The sequence below is a fragment of the Podarcis erhardii genome (genome assembly GCF_964252035.2).
Source record: "Podarcis erhardii genome assembly, chromosome: 7".
Taxonomy (NCBI): Eukaryota; Metazoa; Chordata; class Lepidosauria; order Squamata; family Lacertidae; genus Podarcis; species Podarcis erhardii.
The window spans coordinates 84943383-84960255 of record NC_138511.1 but is presented as its reverse complement, the minus strand read 5'-3'; the positions used below and the strand labels follow the sequence as shown (position 1 = coordinate 84960255).

At 47.1% G+C, this 16873-nt stretch overlaps 1 protein-coding gene across 4 annotated transcripts in view; it reads left to right on the top strand.

Moving 5' to 3' along the window:
* Positions 1–16873, top strand: part of NPAS1 (neuronal PAS domain protein 1) — a 101916-nt gene that overhangs the window by 12380 nt on the left and 72663 nt on the right. For 2 of the 4 annotated variants that reach the window (XM_081868833.1, XM_081868835.1), the window contains exons 2-3: positions 496–670; positions 3595–3833. In XM_081868833.1, coding sequence (XP_081724959.1) covers positions 579–670; positions 3595–3833 — 331 coding nt within the window. In that variant the 5' untranslated portion in view covers positions 496–578. Of the gene's footprint in view, positions 1–495; positions 671–1400; positions 1865–3594; positions 3834–16873 lie in introns of those variants that run through there. The other 2 variants (XM_081868834.1, XM_081868836.1) reach the window with 2 other exon arrangements.

Genomic DNA, 16873 nt, shown 5'->3' with positions numbered 1-16873 from the left:
TAGCAGTGGATACAGTTTTGGCTCCAAGTGACTGCAGTGTGAAAATGGCGTTCACAGGGGGAAGTAAAAAGATCTGCATATTCCAGAGATGCTGAATTTGGTGTTGGCTTTTTCTTTTGCTTAGATTTAGTTGCTCAAAATGTTCTTTGAGGGAGGCTTCGATAACAAAAAAAAAAAAACCCCAACAAAACTTTGCTGAACAGCAGATCAAGTGTACAGCCTACCAGCGGTGTGACTTATAATTCTCTGGCAAGGAGGATTTTAATGTTTCATATACAGGCTGGGGCCTGAGACCTGCAGGTACAGGGCAGTATACAGATTTAACAGATAGATGGAGATTTCAGTCGCCAGCCTGGTATCCAGAGATCTTGCCACTGAACCCGCGCCAGTTGCAAAACTCTCCTGGCGCCTGGGGAATTTTGAACACTGGGGAGAAGAAAGGCGAGAGCAGGGGACCCCCCCCCCATTGTAACCCCAATTTCCCTCTTTTTCCAGAAGGTTGTGGCCTTCCCTAACGGAAACCAGCCATCGGAGGACGCGTTGAGGCTGCCCTGAAATCGGATGGTTCCGGGGTTGAGATGGCAGCCCTGTACGGCAGCGAGGTGAAATGCGTCAGCGTGGAATGGGATTTCCTGCAAGGCTTATTAGTGAAGAACCAGCCGGTGCCTTGGTAAGGGGCCTCCTATTTACTGCCTCCCTTCTTGGGGCTACTGGGCGTAATATTTTATAGCCGCTGTGCCATGGATTGCGGCGATCTTGAGTTCAAGTCTTTGCTCGGTCATGAAGCTGCTCCCTCTTGAACCCGAGCCTACCTAGACTAATTTAGCCAGCTAGCCCTGGTGATCACCTAATGTTTATTGGATGGATTTCCCCCCTAAATTGATTTCTGAATTCTGAATTTATTGTTGTGCACGTTTCATATGGTATTTTAATGCTGTTTTTAGTTGCATCAATTCATAGCTGCCAACGTTTTCCTTTTTTAAAGGGAAATTCCCTTATTCCGAATAGGATTCCTCGCAAGAAAAGGGAAAAGTTGACAGCTACGCATCAATTAAGTGTTTTAAATTTGTTGTTAGCTGCCCTGAGCCCGGTTTTCTGAACCGGGAAGAGCGGGGTATAAATAAAAAAATATTAGAGCGCTGTGACGGGTTCTTCTGCTGCGGGCAGCTCTGCTCCGCGAGTTCTCCGCGAGACGCTGAGGTGGCCGGCCGGCCGGCTCCTCCCTCCTGCATGCCTGGGGCTGGGCAACCGGGGGGGGGGGGCGCACGCGCTGGGTGAATTTTGCACCCGGCGCCGCATATGCTTAGGACAGCCCTGCTTGGAGGGTTAGGTGGGGCAAACGCGCACCCACCCGCATGAGCAACCCTGAACTCCTTAGAAAGCAGTCTTTGCCGTCCAGGCGTCCAGGACTACAACTCCCATCAGACCCTGCAAGCCCTCAGTTCCTTCTGTCCATTTTGTGGTGCTCCCTAGTTCTAAAGGAAGGTCTGGCAAGAGCCAAACGCGGCAGTCTCATGTCGAGCAGTGAGGATTATGGGCGCATGGCTTGACTGCGTGTGACAGGCCAAACCTACACCATGCATTTAAAGCGCAGGCTTGGCTCCCCCCAAAGAATCCTGGGAGCTGTAGTTTGCTGAGAGTTGTCCGGGGACCCCTTATTCCCCTCACAGAACTAACATTCCCAGAGTGGTTTTACAATCCTTCCCTCCTCCCAGGGAACTCTGGGAATTGTCGCTCTCTGAGGAGAATATAGGTGTCCCCTAACAACTCTCAGCGCTCTTGTCAAGCAACACTTCCCAGAATCCTTTGCAGGAAGCCATGTTTGTTTAAAGAGGCACCAAAGTGCTTTAAATGTATGGTGCAGGTCAGGGTGGATTTGATTTAAATCATGATTTAAATCACTATAGTCAGTAAGACTTGATTTAAAACTTTTTTTTTTACAGAAAGACTTATTCTTGCTGGTATAATCTTAATACAGTGGACCCTCTGGATGCGAATGTAATTCGTTCCAGGGGTCTGTGTGTACCCCAAAAAATCTGCAAGTAGAGGCGCCACTTCTGTGCATGCATGCGGGGCAATAGAGTGCTTCTGCACATGTGCGAGGTGCGCAGAGTGCTTCTGAGCATGCGTGCGCAGCGAAACCTGGAAGAATACACTTCCGGGTTCGCCGCGTTCACAACCTGAAAGTTACGTTACCCCGAAGGTCCACTGTATTCACAACCAGATGAAGGTTTCATTTTTGCAATAATAAATTTTCAGAGTAGTTTTTCCACTTATATCAAAAATTACTGATTTGGTTACACTATTAGAAAGACATTGACAGATGATTATGAAATGATTGTGAGGTTTAATAAGTTAACTGTTTATATTTGGACAACTTTTCTGGTGTACTTTATTGGAAGGAGAAAAACAATCATCTCTTTAATAACAATTTAAACAATTTGTTTAACTAAAACCATAACGTTATAGCATATGTATCCATGTTTGTTAACTGACATGGTTAAACAATTAAAAAAAAAAAAAAACCCCACCTTAGGCTGAGTTTTAGCACACATGAAAAACTTAAAACAAATCCTTATTTCCTGATGAATAGCCTTTGGATTATAATGTAACTTAAATAGAAAACTATCTTTAGAAAGATTTCCCCTCCAAAACCACTTTATTTTAAAAATCCAATTTAAATAAAAATGTTTTTCCTTTTTTTTTTAAAAAAAAAAACCAACAACCATTGATTTTTATCCACCCTGGTACAGGTGTCTCCTCTGAGACGTTTCATACAATATAACCACCATCTTTCTCTTAGTATTTTGAACAGGAACCTCTGAGGAAAAGTGGGGGCTGGGAGAAACAAATGGAAACCCTTTTTGCGCTTTTTGCAGAAGCGAGAATCCTGCATTGCAGTGGGTTGGACTAGATGACCACCGGGGTCCCTTCCAACTCTACCCTATGAGTTTTAAGTGTACCTTGTCGGCCTTTTCTGCCATTCACGGCTGGTCCTGCCGCTCCGTGAGCGGTTAAATGCCCAGCAAAGGCTTTCTATCCTGTCGGTTGGCATTTGGTCAGGGCAGGCCCGTATCTCTGTCTTGTTCAGGAGGCTGGTGGTTATAATAACAATTTAATAACAATTTATAATAATTTATTATTTATACCCTGCCCATCTGGCTGAGTTTCCCCAGACACTCTGGGCGGCTCCCTATCGAGTGTTAAAACAATATGGCATTAAATATTAAAAACTTCCCTAAACAGGGCTGCCTTCAGATGTCTTAATAATATTTTTGTGGCTCTTATGATCCGTATTTTGTGTTTTTATACCGGAAGCCGCCCTGTGATCTTCGGGTGAAGAGGGTGGTAGATGAATTTAATAAATAAAAAGACAGTCATACCTCGGGTTACAGACGCTTCAGTTGCGTTTTTTTGGGTTATGGACCTGCCGAAATCTGGAAGTACCGGAACGGGTTACTTCAGGGTTTTGGGAGTCGTGCATGCACAGAAGAGCTTAATTGTGCTTTGCGCATGCGCAGATGTGCTGAATCGCAACCTACGCACGTTCACAACCCAAATGTCTACTGTAATAACAATGTGGTTTTTCCGCAGCCTCCAGGCCCTGCGCAAGGAGAAGTCCCGAAACGCTGCACGCTCTCGCCGGGGCAAGGAGAACTTCGAGTTCTACGAACTGGCCAAGATGTTGCCGCTGCCCGGAGCTATCACCAGCCAGCTGGACAAGGCCTCCATCGTCCGGCTCACCATCAGTTACCTCAAGATGCGAGACTTTGCCAACCATGGGGACCCGCCCTGGAGCCTGCGGGCGGAAGGGCCTTCCCCGCCTGGCAAAGGTGGGTGGCAAATGCGTGTGGAATTGTCCATGGGCCATGAGGGATGGCGACTTGGTTTGTTTTTTTAGCTGTAAGAGTGGCAATGACCATCGCTGCCTCTGGAAGGAAGCTGGAGCTAAATGTTAAGGACTCCCCCTTGTTTAGATCTTAAGAAGTTGCCCCCTACCAGGGGAAAAGGCGTCGAGGGCTGCCATACGTCCAGAATTTCCCAGACATAGCTGGGTTTTGGCCCTCATAAACAGCGTCCCGGGTGGAATTCGCTGAAATGTAAAGGGAAATCTGGGTTTATGGCAACTCATGCTGTAAGTGTAGATTTTGGCGAATCTCCTTAAAAATTGCTTAAAGCTTCAGCAACAACTTTGGCAAAACAACAACAAAGCTCAACAACTTTTTTGTGTGTGTTTGTTTGTGTACACACACACACACACACTGCTTTTTTTCCTAACAAAAATGTTTAAGGGTACTCTCATTTACCTACCCATATTGAAATACTGCCCTTCAGTGAGGCCCAACTTATATTCACAAAATGTTTAGGGGTGTTCGTCCCCCCAGAAAAAAGCAGTGTGTGTGTGTATAATTTTTTAATTAAGTTTTGTTTTACAATTTAAAATACTTATTTTACATCCAAAAGATATCAGTGACTCCCCTTCTTCTCTTTCCACGGTTCATTTTACAAATCATAAATCCCTACATATTTTACAAAATAACTATACCATTCAGTATTCCATTATTGCATCCATCAAAACTTGTTTGCAGTGTTGAATTTATCTCAATGCTTCCAGCGCTCAACAACTTTTGTGTCCAGATTTTCACTGTTTGGAATATGGCAACCCTATTGTACAGTCCGCTTTGGCTGGCAGTGACTCTCTGGGACTGCTGGTTAGAGGAAGGTCCTTTCCATAACCTGCTACCTGAGATCCCTTTACCTGGAAATTGAACCTGTCGACTTCTGTATGCTCTGTGGCTGAGTTGCGGTTCGTCCCCTCCTGCCGGTCTTTCGCAAGACCTGCGTCCCTCTTATGAGGAACGGCTAAGGGAGCTGGGCATGTTTAGCCTGGAGAAGAGGAGGTTAAGGGGTGATATGATAGCCATGTTCAAATATATACAAGGATGTCACATAGAGGAGGGAGAAAGGTTGTTTTCTGCTGCTCCAGAGAAGCGGACACGGAGCAGTGGTTCCAAACTACAAGAAAGAAGATTCCACCTAAACATTAGGAAGAACTTCCTGACAGTAAGAGCTGTTCGACAGTGGAATTTGCTGCCAAGGATTGTGGTGGAGTCTCCTTCTTTGGAGGTCTTTAAGCAGAGGCTTGACAACCATATGTCAGGAGTGCTCTGATGGTGTTTCCTGCTTGGCAGGGGGTTGGACTCGATGGCCCTTGTGGTCTCTTCCAACTCTATGATTCTATGATTCCTCTCCCCGTATCCCTAATTCCTCGCATAAAAGGCCAGGGCGCCGTTTCATTCCAACACACCCATGCGCTCACACACGCACCGCACAAAGGCGCTTGCCCAGATAAAATAGCATTGATTAGCCATGCAATAAATCACCATTTAAATAATGCAGCTTCAAAGTGTGTAATTAAATAAATTAACTGCCTTGGAAGAATACAGGCTTGCAGCAATTTCTGATTACTATCATTACCCGCGGGGTAATTATCAGCCAAATAACGAGTGTTCCATGAAATAGGGATAAACATCTGCCTATTGTTTGGAGAGGCTGGGCGAAGTGCTGTCCGTTTCTCCCCCTCTTCCTGCACCCCCTTTGCCTCTTTCCCCCCCTCCTCAAAAAGCAAATTCCAGCACTTAGAAAGGGGCATTTTGCTGTTGAGCCGAACTCTGCACCCCACCCTTAGGCACCCTGTTTGCAAGAGGAGCCAAAATCTCTGCAGAGTGAATTCTGTTAATGATCAGCTAGGAAAAATGAGCGCCGAGAACTTTATGAAACTGTGGAAGGGCTTTTCCCCTATTGTTCTGCTGCAGCTGTGTCCTGGAAGAGGGTTTAAAAATAGAGAGTGGTGTTGGAGGGCCAAAGCAGGGTCAGAACAGAGAATTAGGATGCCCGAGTGCTTAATTTATGGGCAGAGTGTGCTGCGTGAGTTCGCTTTTCACAATGAGGGCTAGTGGCATAGTATGTGGAAAGCAGTGTGGAAATTGATGTTTGGGCCCTGAACTGTGGGGAGGGTAATACTAGTAGCTGGGAGTGGCAGCTTTCATCCAGTGAAATTGACAGGCAGTCGGTTCAGGGTGGGCAGAAGGAAATATTGGTCACACAACAATGCACAATTAACTTGTGGAACTCACTGCTTCAAGGTGTGCATGATGAGCGCTACTTTACATGCCATTTTTTTATTTTTAAAGGCTAATTCTTTTAAGAGGGAAAGGACTGCTACCTTAGATGTCCTTTTTAAAGGTTTAGCCTAATTATTTTAAGAGGGAAAGTCTGTTGGCCGCTCTGAGATAGCTCCATGGAGCCTCCAGCTTTGGGAATAGCATATCTCTGAATATCAGGTGTTGGATCCACAGGGGAGAGCTGTTGCCTTCACGCCTTGCTTGGGGAACCTGTGTCCAACCCCAGGGATGCTGCTGGACTAGAACTCCCACCAGCACCAGGCAGCACGGCTGGGAGTTATAGCCCAACATTGCATTGAAGGGCGTTGGAATAGATGACCCCCAGGTCCCTTCCAACAGTACGGTTCTGTAATTCTAACATAACTGTTACAGGTTCCTTTTTTCTGGAACTTTGGGTGCAACTCAGCTTGCAAAAAAAGGGGTTAAGACAGGTAGAGTTTGGGACCTCCAGATCCCCAGATCATCTCTGTTTCTTTAACCTCTTGCACTGACCTGTCTGGCTGATGTTAGACTGATACCTCTTAGGTTGCATCCTGTTTTAAACTTCCTCCTCCTCCAGCTTCTCTTGGAGTTGACCAAACAGTTTAACTTGGGCATTTCCACCAAGCAAAAACTAATTAGTCTGATTTAATTAATTAATCAGATCTGGCGGAAGGGGGGGGGGAGGTGGAGAGGGAAATCTGTTTTTAAAGAAGGCGCTTAACAAAAACTGCAGCTTCCCTTTTCCAATGTACCGTATTTTTTGCCCTATAGGACGCACTTTTTCCCCTCCAGAAATGAAGGGGAAATGTATGTACGTCCTATGGGGCGAATGCAGGCTCCTTGGCTTCAGCGATAGCAATGCGAAGCCTGCGCTCCGGAGGCTTTGCGTTGCTTTCGCTGAAGCCAGGAGAGTCTGCTGTTTGAGGCTGGCGGTGGGGGAAAGCAGTGCTTCCCCCCATCGCCAGCCCCAGAGGATCGGGGGGCAGCGGGAACGCGCGCGACGCCTTCCCGCTACTCTCCGACCCTGCTTTGAGGCTGGTGGTGGGGGAAAGCAACGCTTCCCCCCATCTCCAGCCCCACAAGCTGGGTCGAAAAGCCCGCAGGAGCCTCGCGCTCTTTAAAGAGTGTGTGGCTTCTGCGGGCTTTTCTATGAGGTGGGGGAATTCCCCCACCTCATAGAAAAGCCGGCAAGAGCCGCGCAGCCTTTAAAGAGCGCACCGCTCTTGGGGGCTTCTCCCTCCTGGTCGAAAAGCCCGCAAGAGTCGCGCGCGGCTCCTGTGGGCTTTTGCGGGAGGTGGGGGAATTCCGCCACCTCCTGCAAAAGCAGGGAGAAGGTCTTGGAGTAGCGCACAGGCTGCGTGCAGCCTCTCCGCTGCTCCCAGAGCTCCGGGGGTGGGGAGAAATCATATTTTTTTCCTTGATTCCTCCCCCCCCCTGAAAACTAGGTGCGTCCTATGGGCCGGTGCGCCCTATAGGGCGAAAAATACGGTACTTCCGGCTGCTACAATATGACAGGAACATAACAAGGTGCTTTATACAGAGTCAGACCTCTAGCTCAGTATCTGCAGCGACTCTCCAGGGTTTCAGGAAAGTGCAAATGTCCTGTTTGCCCCTGTCCCTGGGAGGATTGTGTCTCTCTGAGCCTCAGTGTTCCCCAGCTGTAAAATGGGACTTCATGCTTACCAGTGTTTGCAGAACTTTCCCATTTCATAAAACTGTATCTCACGGCTACTTTCTATCTCACCTGCAAAACATAAATATTAATAAATATTCTTTGATGCAAATCTGCTGGCAGGCTTTCTAATTTCCTGCAATGATCTCTGAACTTAATCACTTGGGTGAAGATCCATCCTGGCTACAGGACAGCCAAGTGTTTAGACTTAAGAGGGGCCAGGGAGGAAGGGTAATGGGTTTGATTCCTGATCCCCGAGTCAGCCATTTTGTGCTTGGTCCTTCACCTTCCGCCCCCCATTATTTTGTACTTCACTTGGCTCTGGTTGGCAGGTGCTAACCCAATACATTTTGCTGCCTAAGGTGGAGCAGAAAACATACCCTGCAAGTGTCCCAGGAAAAAAAGAGGACATCCCATTTTCTCATGTGAGAGCATGGCTGCCCTTTAGGGTGCTGTGATTTTGCACTGAGATCTCACAGGAAGACGTGTGGGTGTGCAGAAAATGGTCCGTCCCATTTTCTGCTTCTCCTACTCAAATTGCAAATTGATGTACAGTGGTACCTTGGGTTAAGTACTTAATTCGTTCCGAAGGTCCGTTCTGAACCTGAAACTGTTCTTAACCTGAAGACCACTTTAGCTAATGGGGCCTCCTGCTGCTGCCACGCCGCCGGAGCACAATTTCTGTTCTCATCCTGAAACAAAGTTCTTAACCTGAAGTACTGTTTCTAGGTTAGAGGAGTCTGTAACCTGAAGCGTATGTAACCCGAGGTACCACTGTATTTTTCGCTCCATAAGACACACCTGACCATAAGACGCGCCTAGTTTTTAGAGGAGGAAAGGGGGAAAGCCCCATTTTTGGCGGGGATCAGCTCGCAGTTGTGCAGCTTCTTTTGCAAAGGGGAAAAGCCCTGTTGTTTTTTTGAGGATCAGCTCAAAGTTGTTGAGCTTACTTTGCAAAGGGAAAAAAATCCTGTTTTTATGGGGTTCAACTCACAATTCTGCAGCTTCTTTAGGAAAGGAAAAGGAGCCATTTCTACAGTTTCCAGACAGATAATCTAATCAGCCAGTCACATGTTGCTGGGGAAACAAACAGCCTCCGTCCGCAGAACATTCAACAATGGAGGACGGGGCAACAGGGCAGGGCCAGAAAGGGAGCCAGCGATCGACCACACATTCGCTCCGTAAGACGCACAGACATTTCCCCAAACTTTTTAGGAGGAAAAAAGTGCGTCTTACGGAGCGAAAAATACAGTAAATTAAGGCTGGCTGAGTTACTTTGACACTTGAGGTAGAAAATCCGCCCGAGCACCTTATCCTGGATGTGAAAATGCCAGAACTAAGAAAATCCTTAAGTGGACATTTGCAAAGAAACCGGAGGCTTTTCTCTTGGGCATGGTAGGCCAAATGATTCCAGAGAAAGATAGAACATTTTTTATGTATGCAACAACAGCAGCAAGAATTCTCTTGGCAAAGTATTGGAAGACTAAAGAAGTACCTACTCTGGAAGAATGGCAGACCAAGGTGACTGAATTTATGGGACTGGCAGAGATGACCGGCAGAATTCGTGACCAGAGGAGAGAGACAGTGGAAGAGGACTGGGAAAAATTTAAAACTTATCTTAAAAATTGTTGTAAAATTTCGGAATGTTAAGATGTCAAGGGATTTGATATAAAGAATTACAGCTGTAAAAATTTAAGATTAAGAAAATTTTAAAGAGAATTAAATATAAAAATGGATGAAGGATTGCTAAAAAATTTTAAAACAAGGATGCAGTGAAGGGGAGGTATGGGGAAGTCGTGTTATGTTTGTTTGTTTTTTGTTTGTGTTGTAAAATTAATAAAAATTATTAAAAAAAAGAAAAAAAAGAAAATGCCAGAACTGTTAAGTTACCTAACAATTTGCAGCCATGCCATACATTTAACACACTAGGATTCCACATTAAACGGTTGTGGCTTCCCCCCAGAGTGGCCTGGGAGCTGTAGTTTGCGAAGGGTAATGAGAGCTGCTAGCAGACCCCGCTGGTCCTCTCACAGAGCTTCAATTCCCAGAATGATTTAACAATTGATCCTTCTTCCCAGGGAATTCTGGGACTTTTAGTTCTGGGAAGGGAATGGTGGTGGTGGGGTCTCCCCACAGCACCGTTAAAAAACTACAGTTCCCAGAATTCTTTGCAGGCAGCCTTGGTAGAACAGTACAGTGGTACCTCAGGTTAAGTACTTAATTTGTTCCGGAGGTCCGTTCTTAACCTGAAACTGTTCTTAACCTGAAGCACCACTTTAGCTAATGGGGCCTCCTGCTGCTGCCGCGCCGCCGGAACACGATTTCTGTTCTCATCCTGAAGCAAAGTTCTTAACTTGAAGCACTATTTCTGGGTTAGTGGAGTCTGTAACCTGAAGCGTATATAACCTGAAGCGTATGTAACCTGAGGTACCACTGTACTTAAAATCTATGGTGCAGACATCCCTTGAATTTGACTGCCTGAGGTGAGTGCCTCCCTCTGCCTTATAATTGTGCTGGTTCTGAGTGGACCTTGGAGTTTTAGAAGAAGAAAAAGAACACAGGTCCCGGAAGCCTGAATTTCACCCGTCCTCAAATAACAACCCGTAAAACTCTTAACCACTTGCAAATGTCGCCTCTGGGCAGAAGCAACTAGAACCCAGGAATCCTGACTTGCAGCACCTTGCCTGACGGGCAAATTATTCTCTCTCTCTTCTCTCTCCCCCCCCCCCCAACAACCCCCATCCGCAAAAGAGGCTGTTGGCCAGCGATTTCCCCTGTACTAATTACCATCTTTGACCCGGGGCCAATTTCCTGATCAATCGCATTAGCGCAATTAGCAGCAGTTTTTAATGCCGCCAGCAAAGATCTTCCCGGGGCTTAGCCAGGGAAAAATATTAAGGTCATGTTGATTAATCAATCAGCGGTTTATTAAAACATCTGGAGGGAGACCAATTGTTTAAATTGGCCCTAATTTGACAAGGAAAATGGAGCCTGATTTTTCAGTTCTCTTCCCCCCCCCCCGCCCCCAGTCACCCAGTGTGGAAGAAATGGGGATGAAGGAAGGGGTGTAGGGGACAGCAAGCATAAAACTGAATTTGCTTAGGGTTATTTTGAGTGTTTGCAGTGCTCTGCAGAGTTCAAAGGGGACATGTTCCTGCCGCCTAGTTGCTTACGATCTAAAATTTGACATGGGGGAAATGAGAGAAGGGAACCAGGAGGGTTTGGAAGTTCTGCTTTAATATTTCTTGTAAATCCCTGGATGTCTTGCTACGATCCGGAGGTATGTGGGTTTTGCAAAATAAATAAAAAGAGTGTTTGGAAGCTCCCTCATAGCTGTCAACTTTCAGATTTGAAAATAAGGGATCAGCAGCCTCACCTGTCCCGGGGACAGTCTATAGGATATCTAACAATCCGGGATAGCAGCGGGAAATGGAGCTGGAATAAGAGAATTTCCCGCAAAAAAAGGGAAGGTTGACAGCTATGAGCTCCTTCCTTGTCCCTCGCGAGAGATCAGGCTCCGAATTAAAGTTTGCCCTGTCTAGGTGACAGAGTTGTGGAGCATCACCAAACACGAGGCTGGCCTTGATGGCACCAGCCAGGAAATTAATTCCGATTTATCCAGAATGCAGCCTGCAGGATATTTTGTTCGGAGCAAGCAGGTCACATCACATTAGGCCAGTCCTCGACCAGCTGCCCCGTCGCCAGTTCAGTTTCTGGGTTTAGTTCAAGGAGCTCCCTTTTAACAGTTACGCCCTGCCTAAAAGGAGCTGTAGTTTGCAAAGGGTGCTGAGAGTTGTTAGGAGTTGCAGTTCCCAGAGGGAAGAGGGATTCAACCGCTATGGGAATTGTAGCTCTGGGAGAGGGGAATGGGGGTGGGTGTGTTTCCCAACACCTCTCAGCACCCTTAATTAACTATAGTAGTACATTGGTTCTCAAACGCCTTGGTACTCAAACAACTTGGAACCGAAACACTGCAAACCCGGAAGTGAGTGTTCCGGTTTGCGAACCTTTTTCTGAAGCCGAATGTGCTCCGTTTTGAGTATTACGATTTCGATTTGGGTGCCACACATCCGTTTTAAGTGTTACGCTGAGGTCTGTCTGTTTTTGCTATTCATTTTTTGTTTCTGCGACTGTGTGGAACCTGGTTCAGCTACGGATTGGTTGATTGTGTGACTGCAGTACATTGTTTATTGCTTCCATTTTATGGATCAGTGGTCAATGGTCTCGTTAGATATTAAAATCCATGTTAAACTGCTGTTTTGGGGGGTTGTTTTTTTAAAGTCTGGAACAGATTAATCCATTTTGCATTACTTTCTGTGGGAAAACACGCCTTGGTTTTGGAACGCTTTGGTGTTGGAACGGACTTCTGGAACGGATTAAGTTTGAGAACCATGGTACCGCTGTACAGGTCCCATAATTCTTTGGGGGGGGGGAAGCTGTGGCTGTTTAGAGTGGAATCACAGTGCTTTAACATTTGTGGTGCAAATGTAGCCAGAGAGACTGTCCTGAGCAGCAGCCCCTGACAGATGACGCCCAAGGGAATGTAGCCCCTGATGGAAGCAAAAAATCCTGTCTCCGATCGGTATACAGAATGGGTGTCTCGTGCACAGAATCAAAAAAGAGAGACACAATCTAAGAGCCCACACAGGGGCATCATTTAGTTGTCTATCCTTACGTTCAAAGGTTTTCTGATTTTTATCTGTGTTTCAATCACAGTAGTTTCATAGAATTATAGATTTTGAAGGGGACCTAAAGGGTCATCAAGTCCAACCCCCTGCAGTGCATGTACATAAATTTGTTTTTTGAATGGTCTTGCAGATTTCAGCTCCTGTTTTGTCTACAGCTCCTTTTGCACACCATTAGCGATCTCTTTCATTAAGCCCTTCGCGGATCTTCCAAATGAACGAGCACGTAAGGGGGAGACACGTTTGACAGCTTGAAAATGTTTATTTCTTCCTTGCAATGGGGAAACTTTCGCCTGTACTTTGCCTGAATGTGGGTCAGGCGATCGGGAGCTGGAAAAAGCTGCCCTTGGCTGGCCCAGTTTTGCCTGCTGGTGGCCGACTCCCTGTTCTTAAATCGTTGCATTTTGCAGTTCCACCCTGCATTCTTATTTTCGACATGCATTCTCATTTTAATAGCACCATCGCTGCATGCATGACAATGCGCCCGGCAGTGCGAATGGAGGGAGAGTCCTTTCCCAGAAGAGCTTATAACAGAAAGCGTTGGGGAAGGAGGGGAGAGGCAAAAGAACACAACAGCTGAATATGGGCAAATCCAGTGGCGCTGCTGTTTGACAGCCCATGCAGCTGGCCTCTCTTCCCAGCCTCTTCGGGATCCGGGACAGAAGTCCTTCTCCTGACCCAGGGGTGTTTTCTCCACTTTCTCCCTCTGCCTGTATTGGAGAAGGGCTGCGTTTCAGTGACAGGACACCTGCTTTGCATGCAGAAGGTCCTTGGCAGCGTCTCCAGGCAGGGCTGGGAAACGTCCCCTGCCTGAAACCATGGAGAGCGGCTGCTGCCAGTCATTGCAGGCAACATTGAGGTCTGTGGAAGCAGCTCCCTGCGTTTCCATTTCCCATTACCGTATTTCTCGCTCTATAAGATGTACCAGACCACAAGACGCACCTAGTTTTTGGAGGAGAAAACGAGAAAAAAATATTATGAATCTCAGAAGCCAGAACAGCCAGAAGGATCGTTGCGCAGCAAAAGCAGAAATCCCTCTTGCTATTCTGGCTTCTGGGATAGCTGCGCAGCCTGCATTTGCTCCATAAGACGCACACAACATTTCCCCTTACTTTTTAGGAGGGAAAAGGTGAGTCTTATAAAGCAAAAAATACGGTACCTCCTGCGCGTGCGACTTTTACTTCTCAAGCGTTGCTGCCCTCGGTCACGTTCTGGATGGGGCGGTGGGAGTGTCTGTGCTCTAAAAGAGGATTGGACAAATTCACAAGAGGGTAATAATAATAGTAATAGTAATAATAATAATAATAATAATAATAATAATAAAAATTATTTATATCCCACCGAAACCGGGCTCAGAGCAGCCAACAGCAATAAAAGCAACAAAGTTCACATAAAATCACAATCAGTCAATTGAGATGCATTCTAAAATCAATTCATTCTAAAATCAATTCAGAATCAAATTAATGGCAACCACTGGGCTAGAGTTCTGCGAGGATTACCGAGGGAGGGGGTCAGACTGTGCCTTGGCCAAAGGCCAGGTGGAACAGCTCTGTCTTGCAGGGCTCTTGTCTCTTGTGACAGAGCATTCCACCAGATTGGGGCCACGGCCGAAAAAGCCCTGGCTCTGGTTGAGGCCAGCCTAACCTCCCTGTGGCCCGGGACCTCCAAGATGTTTTTGTCTGAAGAACGTAAGGTCCTCCGTGGGACATACCAGGAGAGGCAGTCCCATGGGTACGAGGGTCCTAGGCCGTATAGGGCTTTAAAGGTTAAAACCAGCACCTTGAACCTGATCCTGTACTCCACCGGAAGCCAGTGCAGCTGGTATAGCACCGAGTGAATGTGATCCCGTGGCAAGGACCCCGTAAGGAGTCTCGCCGCAGCAAGGCTCTTCTTCCACGTTTGGAGGCCGCAAAGCTTCTGAACACCAGTCGCTGGAAACCACAGAAGGAGAGAGTTGATCTTGTAATCAGGTCTTGCTTGTGTGCTTCCCCTGGGAAGCATCTCTTTGGCCACTGTGATGCGGGACTGGAAGGGCCATTGGTCATATCCAGCAGACTCTCCTTATTATCTCAGACAGATTTCCCCCAGCAAGGTGCTTCTTACGTCCTTGCTCTCTTCCCCGATAAGCAGACCACGGCCGTGGGTGTGAGAGACAGACAGAGAGAGATGGATGGACCTGAGTGCGTGACGATTTAGGCACCCGGTGTTTGCCATCAAATCCCTTGGCTGAACGCCCTGTCCTCTCGCTTCTCAGCGGGTACCGAATCGCCCTCAGCCTGGCGGAGAGCCAGGGGCCAGCCCCAAACTCAGTTGCTGAAGCCCAGCCTTACCACGACTCCTGTCTCTTCCACCACCAACCAGCCCGGCTGAGGGAGGGAGGTGGAAGAATGTCTGATGCCTCAATTTCCCCCCTTGCAAAAGTGACTCGCCCACGCTTGGCCTCCATCCAGGGTTGCGCCACCCCCGGGCCACTCAATCTAATTGACCCAGATTGCCTCGCGTTGGCTGGATGCGTGGAGTCCCCCTTGTTCCCCGGCTGGTGTTTGAGTCGGAAGACGGGGTACTTTTGGCTTGCAATGTGGGAGCAAGAGAACAGGCGAGGGCTGGCTGGAGTGCGGATTATGGGAACAAAGTGAGCATAAGTTTATCGCCACCCGTCTTGCCCTAATGCCCCCTCCTCCTTCTTCTTTTATACATTTTAATTGCTTTTTTAACATATTATTTCCAACAGTCATCTAACATAACTTCTTAGCTTATACAATGTTTTAGACTTCCATCAACACCTCTGATGATTTTTCGTTCTTAGCACTTATTCTGCATTTCTTAATTTCTCTGTTACTCTTAATTGTTATTAACTAATAATTCCCTCACAGTCTTCCTTGCAATATTTCAAATCATCGTCCTTACAAAACTTCTTGCAGTCCTGCTAGCGTAATCTGTTCATTACAATTACTTTTCAAATAGTTCATATATTTACTCCAGTCTTCTAAGAATCTCTGATCCCGCAGGTTTTGAATCCTTTCTGTTAATTTATCTAATTCTGCATAGTCAATCAATTTCATCCTCCATTCTGCTTTCGTCGCTAATTCTTCTTGCTTCCATTTTTGTGCCTAATGCCCCCTTCTTGTGCTGCCGGTGCTGATGGCTGGCGACTGTGATGCCTTATTTTAATCCTGGTCATCCTCTAAGGAGCTTGGAGAAGTTTGTTCTTATATCCTCACAGCAACCTTGCCATGTTGGCTAAGGTGAGAGACAAGTGACTGGTGCAAGTGCATGCAGTGAGCTTCACGACTGAGGACAGATTCGAACCCAGGTCTCTCCAGTACTAATTGGGGACTCTGCCCACAACACGCTGCTGTCCCTGGCTTGGCATGTTTCTCTGCCGCAGCTTCGCATTGCAGCTTCTCTTCTTCTCAGTATTAGGTCCCCACTTGACAAATGGGGGATACGGACCTACCTGGCCAGGCTGTTGTAAGGTTTGCTGAGGATGCATGGAAAAGGTTCCACAGCTGTGTATAAAGACTAAGCAAGCGCTTACGACTTTGCGTCTGGTCTTCCCTGGAGATGTTGTTGTTGTTTAATCATTTAGTCGTGTCTGACTCTTCGTGACCCCCTGGACCAGACCACGCCAGGCACTCCTGTCTTCCTCTTCCTCCCGCAGTTTAGTCAAACTCATGCTGGTAGCTTCGAGAACACTGTCCCACCATCTTGTCCTCTGTCGTCCCCTTCTCCTTGTGCCCTCCATCTTTCCCAACATCAGGGTCTTTTCCAGGGAGTCTTCTCTTCTCATGAGGTGGCCAAAGTATTGGAGCCTCAGCTTCACAATCTGTCCTTGCAGTGAGCACTCAGGGCTGATTTCCTTCAGAATGGAGAGGTTTGATCTTCTTGCAGTCCATGGGACTCTCAAGAGTCTCCTCCAGCACCATAATTTAAAATATCCCTGGAGATATTTTCCAGTAATTCCTTGCAGGCATCTTCCACAGCGAGCCCCAGAGTTCCAGGAACTGATCTCAGGATCTTTTGGCCAGGCGGTGCAGAATATTATTCCTTCCTTTCTTCCCCCTACTGTCGCCCTCCCACCTCCAAATTATGAGGCATCGGTTCGACCCCTTCCCAGCTAACTTTGCCAGCAAGGAGCCAAGAGATGGGTTTGCTCTTTGCCTTTCAGCTGCAGCTAATTCTCCCGCTGCTCCGACTGCGCAAAAGGGGGTTTGCAGCTGCTCGGCCGTAATCCGCTGCGATTCCACTGGCTTTATTCTCCCACATAATTACACACTTGGGGGAAGAATTCAGTGATTGCTCCAGCTCTGGACGACTCTCTTTTTTGTGACTCCAATAATCCCGCCAGA